This window comes from Elephantulus edwardii, unplaced genomic scaffold, assembly GCF_000299155.1.
Source record: "Elephantulus edwardii isolate Elephantulus edwardi_28Jun2011 unplaced genomic scaffold, EleEdw1.0 scaffold00189, whole genome shotgun sequence".
Lineage (NCBI taxonomy): Eukaryota > Metazoa > Chordata > Mammalia > Macroscelidea > Macroscelididae > Elephantulus > Elephantulus edwardii.
The window spans coordinates 1725915-1734827 of NW_006399939.1; the positions used below are offsets into that span (position 1 = coordinate 1725915).

The following is an 8913-nucleotide window of genomic DNA, read 5'->3' on the forward strand; positions in this document are numbered from 1 at the left end:
AGTAAAAGAAAGGATTCTTTCATTGTTTTACAAACCCTCCCCCAGATCCCCTCCACCATGTAGCCCTCGCTCTAGACTCCTGTGATGACAGAAGTGCCTAGTCATATATCTCTTTTAAACATCAACTGTTTAGTATCTTGAATTCTTTCTTTTGCTTTGGCTTCTCTGCTCTTCAGTGCAATTTTCAGTCTCTTCGGACATCCATTTTGGTCTTCTCTTCCTCTTCCGTTTTTGCAGTGACCATTTGCACTCTTCCTGGATGATACCCTTGATATCCTCCCACAGCTCTTCTGGTCTTCGCTCATTAGTGTTCAGGGCCTCAAACCTGTACCTGAGATGGTTCTAAAATTAGGTGGGATAGATTCAAAGTCATATTTTTGTTCCTGTGGACTTGGTGTAATTTTCCTCAGCTTCATCTTGAACTTGCATATGAGTAGTTGGTGGTCTGTTCCACAATCAGCTCCTGGCCTAGTTTTCACAGCTTCTCCAGCGGTTCTTTCCACAGATGTAATCGATCTGATTCCTATGCATACCATCAGATGAAATCCATGTATATAACCTGCGTTTATGTCTCTTAAAAAAACGTATTTGCAATGAATAATTTAAAAAGAATTTAAGTGATTGCACAATTTGAATGTAATCAGTATCACTGAATTTTTGATGTAGAAATTGTTGATTTGGTGTGTATTTTGCGTGTATATTCTGAACATATTTTAAAAAGCACATGCCTCCTACATTTCTCTTCCTTACTCTACATATCGAGGTTCATACCTCCCTCATATGCTCGTGCTTGAATAGCTGTTTCAGATAGAGAGCCTGGCCCGGGAGGCCTCCACTGGCGTGCTGAAGGATCTGATGCATGGCCTCATCACCTTAATGCTGGATTCTCGAATTGAAGACTTAGAGGAAGGACAACAAGTCATCCGCTCTGTGAACCTCTTAGTGGTGAAGGTTCTGGAGAAATCAGACCAGACCAACATCCTGAGGTAAATCTGTTCTCTTACCATTAGAGCCTCGAAGAACCTCTCATTTGTCTAACCCTAGAAACTGGAAAGTCACCAGACCTGTTGAAAACTTAATGTTTGCCTAATCAGTTGGTTTCTTACTCTTCTTTTCCGTATGGACCAGAGGTATTCCAACCTGAATCAAAAGCTAAATAGTCGTAACTCAGTAAGCCAAAAAGAGTTTTCTACAATAAGACTGTAAACTTTTAAACATCATTTATTTCTGATTTTGGGTAGAGTGTAGGTTTAAAAATTAATGTCGTGTTGATTATTTTTTTGTTTGTCTTTCCAGTGCCCTTCTTGTTTTGCTGCAAGACAGTCTGCTAGCAACAGCCAGTTCCCCCAAATTCTCAGAGCTGGTTATGAAGGTGAAGTGGAAACTAATCTCTTCCAAAGTGCAATAATGTTTTAAACTGTGAGAAGAGGGGAGTTGGTGAGGAGAGGAGAGCTAGTGAGGAGGGGAAAGAAGGCTGTCCTGAGGGGCACCCAGCATAACATTGTAAGACTTACCACACCATAACCAAAATCCAGCCCCAGACCTACTCCCCTTGAATCAATTTAACCTTCCAACAGGTTTCCAAGGCTATAAATCTTAAAAAAAAAAAAACAACCAAATTGTCTATCTTTCTCCTGAGGAATTCTCATTTGAACTGATAACTTTTCAGCTCCTATCACATAACACACCATGTCAGTAGTGTTCATTCACACTCTGACAGTATAAAATATTTTGTTTTCTCAGGTAAGGTTTGATTAAGCATCCTACTCTCAAATACCAAACACACCTAGTACAGAAGTTCCATATTTTCAGAGTCATTGAAAGCCCTTATTTTGGAGGTGAGAGAAGTCAGAGTAGGAGCAAAGAGTGTGTAAGGGTAGCTTATCACCCCAGTCAGTGACATTTTTTAAGTAGTTTATCAGCTGAACTTTAAAGTCAGAGTGTTCTGTATCTATATCCTTGACCATCTTTTAGAAATAGTCCCATAGTTTGGAGAAAATGAGTAGTGACAGTAATTATCCTCATTTTAAAGTCATTCCTTATAAATTGATTTCCTTTTCAACAGTGTCTCTGGAGAATGGTTCGCCTATTGCCCGATACCATCAACAGCATTAATTTGGACAGAATTCTCCTGGACATACACATTTTCATGAAGGTCTTCCCCAAAGAGAAATTGAAGCAATGCAAAAGTGAATTTCCCATAAGGACCTTAAAGACTCTGCTGCATACCTTATGCAAATTAAAAGGGCCCAAGGTGAGCAGGAACAGCAGTGGTCCCTGAACAAGCTTGCGAGAACATCACAGCCATAGCAGTCCTGCCATTTGAATGTGCATATGTCTCCTCTAGATCTTAGACCACCTAACAATGATTGACAATAAGAACGAGTCTGAGCTGGAAGCCCACCTCTGCCGCATGATGAAGCACAGTATGGACCAGACTGGTAGCAAGTCTGATAAAGAAACAGAAAAGGGGGCGTCTCGAATAGTAAGTATCCTAAATGAGGTACTGGAAGCGATCTAAGGTTTAAGCCAACTGGAGCCTATCTTTAGTGGTGCTTCAAGGACCGGGATAGTCATTTTCCTGCTTTAATGCAGTAACCATTTCTACTTAAAATTTTACTATATAAACTAATTATAACCATCTGCTTCTTAGTTTCAAAGGGAGTTCTGAGTATGTGCCTAAGGCATTGTTCACTAGATAAATCTGTGAATTCTCTGTAATTGGAAGGCATGACCCAGGTCCTTCGTGAAGTGTAGTTGAAAACCTTAGGCTGGAGGCATTCAGCAACCCAGACTGTTAGTGTTCTCCCTGGAGCCCTGCGGTGTGGATGCTTCAGGAGCCGTCGGCAGGAACCTGCTGCAGATTACGTCCACATTCAGAAATCTTTTCACTTCATACAGGTCTGTCCATTTTGTTCTTAACTCAAGTCTAAACAGTCCTTCCTTGTGTCTTTCAACTTCTCAGGATGAAAAATCATCAAAGGCCAAAGTGAATGATTTCTTAGCTGAGATTTTTAAGAAAATTGGCTCTAAAGAGAACACTAAAGAGGTGAGAGAGGAAGCACTAAGCCGAGTTGGGATCTGCTGGGTTGAAAGGGTCACTGACTTGACGAATATCTCCACCTTTTCCTTTTTCTTGTTGACCAGGGCCTAGCAGAGTTATATGAATATAAGAAGAAATATTCGGATGCTGACATTGAACCATTTCTAAAAAATTCCTCTCAGTTCTTTCAGAACTATGTTGAGAGAGGCCTTCGGATGATTGAGATGGAAAGGGAAGGCAAAGGTCATATTCCCACCTCAACAGGTATGATCTCTTCAGAACTGGTGTTAGCTGCTGTCAAGGTGTCCCGGCTTATGACAGCCCCAAGAACAGTGGAGCAAAACACTGCCTTTCTCCTGCTGCCCAGTGCTGGGATTTTCACTGGCAGATGTTTGGAAGTATCACAGGACCTTTCTGCCTCTTCTATCTTAGTCTGGAAACTCCACTGAAACTTTTTCAGTATCAAAGCAAAACATGAGCCTCATAGGTGGTGACGCCTTACAGATGAGACACACTGGCTGGGAATCAGACCCTTCTCTCACGTGATAGGCAACAATTCTGCTCTAAGAACAAGCTCAAAATAACCTCAGGAATCTGGAGTTTAAATTAGCTAAAATTCATACTGATGAATCTTGAGGTCAGAGTCATCAGTGGTCTTCACATTGCGACATACTGTGGTCACCTCTCCGTCACCTTAAGTACCTTTCTTTCAGTATTGAAAAGTGGTCATCTTACCCAGACTTGCAGATGGTGTTGTCTTCACTTGACTTCCGTATCTCCTTCTCCCACTAACTCAATGTTCCTTTTTGGTCTCTTAGGTTTTCATTGCTCCTATAACAGGAATATCCCAAGTCAGTGACTTTAAAAACATTTTTTTCACAGTTTAAGAGACTCAAAGTTCAAATTTAGAGTATCTGCTCTCCAGAAGATGGTTTACTCTGAGGAAGAATACTTTTCTCAGCTTCTGTAGTGGTTTTTCTCAGTGTTCGTGGTGATCTCTAGTACATCATCAATTTAATATGCCCAAAGTTAATCTGTTCTCCACACCCCTCACTACCCGACTCTCCCAAAATGCACCTCCTCCATTTACACTCATTTCTATCTTGTTCAGCAGTTTTGTTCTTTTAGTTTGTGTAGAGGGAGCTCTGGTAGCCTAGTAGTAAGAAGCTGTGCTGCAATCCAAAAAGCACAAGGTTCAAATCCACCAACTTCCATGGGAGAAAGATGGGTAGTCTCCTCAGTGTGATTAACCACCTGTGGAAACCGGCTGGAGGGTCAGCACATAATAGTCCGTATAGGCCCAAATCCTTGGAGTCTTCCTCTTTATCAAGAAATCCTTTTGCATGCACAGTCAACCTACACTTTTCATTACCTTCATCGCTCCTGCACTGGGCTGACAGTCATCTCACCCTAGTGCTTCCCTCTGACCTCTGTTGCTACTTCCTTAAATTCATCTGTCCAGATAGCATCAAAACAGCTTTGCTAAAAAATTTTCAAAGGTTCTCCTTTTCACAGCAAAAGCAAAGGGCCTTTGAGGTCCTACATTCTTTGGTGTCCTGATGGCCCTGTGGTCTCATCTACTCCTCTCCCCAACTCCCTTTTGTCCACTGCCTCCTTGCTGTCCCTGGAACACAGGCGGCTTATACCTTCTTAGGACCTTTGCATGGCTGTTTCTCACATGGCGATATCTCCCTTTACTCCTGCACTCCACTCCTCAGTACATTTAATATACTACTTAATAGGTTAAATGGTGTCTGTTCCTCTGCTAGAATTTAAAATCTACATTTTAAGTGCAAGGAATATTTTCTCTTTTTTGACCTGGTACCTGATAGGCACTCCATAGGCATTACTGGGTGATAGAGATGAGTGCTTATTCTAAGATTAAGCCAAAGTGCTGTTGTGGCCAGTTGGAAAGCCAGTATTTGAGAATTACTGCTCAGTGGATCTAGAGACGAAGGGAAGGCCTTAGGATGTTTCCATGACATAAAATAATTGTCAATCAGAAACCAGAAAGAGAGGACCCAGCTCTATGGGTTCCCTCTCCTCTGTATGTACCGGGCCTCATGTGTTTTCAGCATGCTTCTGCGCAACTAAAGCTCTTGTCTGTGTTCTCTTAAATCGTCTTTGTTTCTCCCTTGTTCCCTTCCCTTCCCTTCTGTAAGACCTTAAAAGTCTTTTTTTTACTGAGTAGAATGTACGGCAGTGTGCCATGTGCCAAGTGTGGACATACCACAGTCTGATGGACCCAGGGAGAGGCTTCCTTTTCTCATTTTCAAAGTCCTGGCTGGTAGTATCCAATATTTGGTTGATATTTTTGACCAAAACATCACATGTACTGCCTACATCTGTGATCCATTAATTAGTGAGTGTTCACATGCCTTAAAATATTCAAACATACCTTCTTGCTGACTCAGTCTACGCTTCAATGTAGGCTTCTTCTTTCAGAGTAACCTGACTTTACCACAAGGTAGATTTCCTCCCAGTGCTTTACCTTTTCTTCAGTCTGTCACACGTTTTCACTGATTTCAGATGGTGTATTTTATTAAAAGCCTGCATCTTCTGACTGTTTCTTTTCTGAATCTAAATCACATTAGATTTAGGCATGGGATTTTTGGTTTGGTTTGGAGATTTCCACCCCCCTGTACTGCCAGAATATTGATTTTAGCGTACAGATTCCGCCATGCCTTTTTTTTTTTATTTTATTTTATTTTTTTTTGTGTGTGTGTGAGTGTACCGTCAAATCAGATCTGACTGGTACAGGAGGAGATTGTCCCTCCTTACCCAGCAGAGCATCTGGTGGATTCGAACCGTTCGCCTCTGGGATTGTAGTTGCAGCTCCTTGCCACTAGGCCACCAGAGCTCCCCTCCACCATGCCTTTCATCATAACAGTCAGCTCCTTGCTCACAGGTGTCAGTAAGATCTGTCCTCCGTGTGACACCTGGTCTAAGCCTAGAGTCATTCTTCCAAACACTTAACATCTCAGATTCAACAGCTGGAGAATGACAGGCATAGGTTTATAGTCATTTAGTCATATAGTCATATAGATCATTTAGGTTTATAAGTCAAAGGGCTGAAACCTGGGATTTCAGAAAACCACCTCCTGCTTAAACCAGGATGTAAAAGGATGGCTTTTTTTCCATTGACTTCTGTGTTACCTCCTTCACTAAGCTTAGTCAAAGAGCACTCTACCCTCAAGGGGGATTATTTCATTTTCAAGTTAAGTCTCAGGAAATTTTCAGTTGTTCCCTTATGCAGCAGATGAACCAGCAGTCTAGAAGTAACGAATGTGTACGTCTGAATATTCTTTCTCTGTTTCCCTCCAGGCATCTCCCCTCAGATGGAGGTCACATGCGTCCCCACTCCCACAAGCACAGTGTCCTCCATAGGCAACACAAATGGGGAGGAGGTAGGGCCATCTGTCTACCTGGAAAGACTAAAAATCCTCCGGCAGCGATGCGGTCTGGACAATACAAAGGTACTGCTCTTCTGCTGGGTGGCCCACAGAGAGGCGACTTAGTTTTGGAATATGTTGTTTTGGAGCCACTGCTTGACCTGCTTAATGTCTCTTCTTTCCACAGCAAGATGACCGACCCCCGTTGACCTCTTTGCTCTCCAAACCTGCAGTTCCCACCGTCGTCTCCTCCACAGACATGCTCCACAGCAAGCTCTCTCAGCTCCGGGAGTCCCGGGAGCAGCACCAGCACTCAGACTTGGATTCTAACCAGACTCACTCTTCAGGGACCATGACCACGTCCTCCACAGCAAACATCGATGACTTGAAAAAAAGACTGGAGAGAATAAAGAGTAGTCGCAAATGAAGCTGCCCCACTTCCTGCACCCTGCAGCTTTAGTTTACTAAACTAGACGTCCTCGTAGTCTAAAGTGGCCTCGGCGGGCCTGTGTACACAAACAGGTTGTATGTATCATACCAGGGGTCGGGGAGGAGTCATTGTGGCACAAGTCTTTGTACATACTCTGCTTCTCTCTGCCAGCATCCTGGCTCTAAAAGACTGTCTGTGTATTAGCTTAGTGTACAGACTTGTAAACAGCTGCTCTCCTCTCCACTCAAACTAGTCTCCCTATCCTTTTTCTTTTGTTTTATTTTTAATTTCTCATTTGTAAAGTGTCCTAATCTTTCCTAGCTTTTATCTATTAGAAACTCTTTCATAGCTTTCCTTTGAGTTTGTGAGTTCTCCCTGTAGCCCTGAAGGGTCACTGTATTCTGTATGAATGCATGGCATGGTACAACTAATTTGAAGAGTCTTCTGTAAATAAAGTTTGCATTAACTATACTTGTCTCCCAAGATGGCCCATATCTTGAGTGCTGAAGCAGCACTTTCTGTCACCTGTTCTTGGGACAAGCTGGGTATTAAGCTGCTGAGAGGATGGTCATTTTACTAATTAAAGAGCTCTGGCTTACACGCTTGGAACCTCTTTTATTTTAGAACAGGAAGAATACACCTCTGTCTGACTTTTCTTAGCTCCTAGTAGAAGAGAAATCTTGCCCTGTTTGGAAGTTTTGAATATGACTCTTCTAGTCATAACCATGGTCCCAAGGAGTTCCTGGGCATTTTTCCCACCCAAGCACACTTGAGTGGTTATGCCCATGAATTGATTGTGTGTTCTTATATTGTGACTTGATTGGGTACATTTCACTAGAGGCAAATGAGAAAGCAAGCCTGGGCGAAGCTTTCTGCTTGGTATGCTGGGCCATTTTTGGTACCAGGCAGCAGTTGCTTCAAGGGAGTCTTGGTGGCTTAGTGGTGAGCAGTTGCACTTCCAACCCAAAAGCAAGTGGTTCCAGTCTACCAGCTGCTATGTGGGAGAAAGGTGGCAGTCACCTCTTGTGCCGTTTATAATTTCTGAAAACCCACGGGCGGGTCAACTGTGAGTCCTTTCCAGCTCAATGGGACATAACAGCAGCTGCAGTGTCTTCACACTCCCATCTAAGTGAGAACTAGAATGTAAACTGAGGCTTCGCCTTTGGTACGAAACCCACAGGACTTCCTCCACAGTCACAGAATCTCTTTGGGACTAAGAAGTCTTAGATTCGGGTGGGAGACAGTCACGAAGATCAAAGGAACTTTTCTCTCCCGGTCTACCTGTTGCTCGACAGGATTCAGCGGTGAAAGGCTAACAGAGAATGAAGACCAGGCCGACTCTCAGATGGCTTCCTGCAGTTCCACTTCCTCCCGTAGACAACGAATGGCCCTCTACTCTGTTTACTGAAGGGGACTATAGAAGGAGAACCTAATAAGAATTAGAAGGGCTGTTGTTGGCTCTGAAATCAACACAGCGAATTTGAACAAAACCAAAATGCTCAGAGCTTAACAACCCAACCAGCTGTGTTAGAAGGAGGCTTCCTGTGACTGGACAATGTGCCCTCTTGTTTAAGAAGCAGATTCTAGGTATTATAATTACAACTTACTCCTCAACCCTTTTCCCCCTCAGATTAACATTCTGAATTTGCTGAGGTTCTGCACTTAATTCCCAGTTTTTACCTGCTGTTTCGCCAATGAGAAACAGAGTGAGGGTGGGAGGTCAGCCCGACTTCTGTTTGCTGATAGATTGAAGTAGGAGAGAAAAAAGGTACAAGGAGGAGAGGGCTGCAAGGTCACCCACCAGCCTTCGGTCGCTGCTGCTTTAAATCACACACATTAATTGAAGATCACAGGCCACCTTGTGTCCTCACCCCATTCCAACCCAAGCATTCAGTCTAAACTCAAAGATCAGAAATCTCCAAATGCTTCATAAGCATTTCACGTAAGTTAAAACTCACTATCTTACCAGTTGTAGGCTGTGGTGTCCAATTCCCCTAGTTATAAATTAATGAACAGAGCTACGTTTGTTGAATTAAAAACTGTCGTTT

General features: G+C 42.9%; 1 protein-coding gene across 2 annotated transcripts in view; it reads left to right on the forward strand.

The window, feature by feature from the left end:
• CKAP5 (cytoskeleton associated protein 5) overlaps positions 1–7340 on the forward strand; it is a 116875-nt gene extending 109535 nt beyond the window's left edge. For both annotated transcript variants that reach the window (XM_006896713.1, XM_006896714.1), the window contains 8 exons: positions 799–986; positions 1297–1372; positions 2066–2254; positions 2348–2485; positions 2966–3049; positions 3148–3307; positions 6368–6519; positions 6623–7340. In XM_006896713.1, the coding sequence (XP_006896775.1) occupies positions 799–986; positions 1297–1372; positions 2066–2254; positions 2348–2485; positions 2966–3049; positions 3148–3307; positions 6368–6519; positions 6623–6862 (1227 nt within the window). In that variant the 3' untranslated portion in view covers positions 6863–7340. The remainder of the gene's footprint in view (positions 1–798; positions 987–1296; positions 1373–2065; positions 2255–2347; positions 2486–2965; positions 3050–3147; positions 3308–6367; positions 6520–6622) is intronic.
• The last annotated feature ends 1573 nt before the right edge of the window (positions 7341–8913 follow it).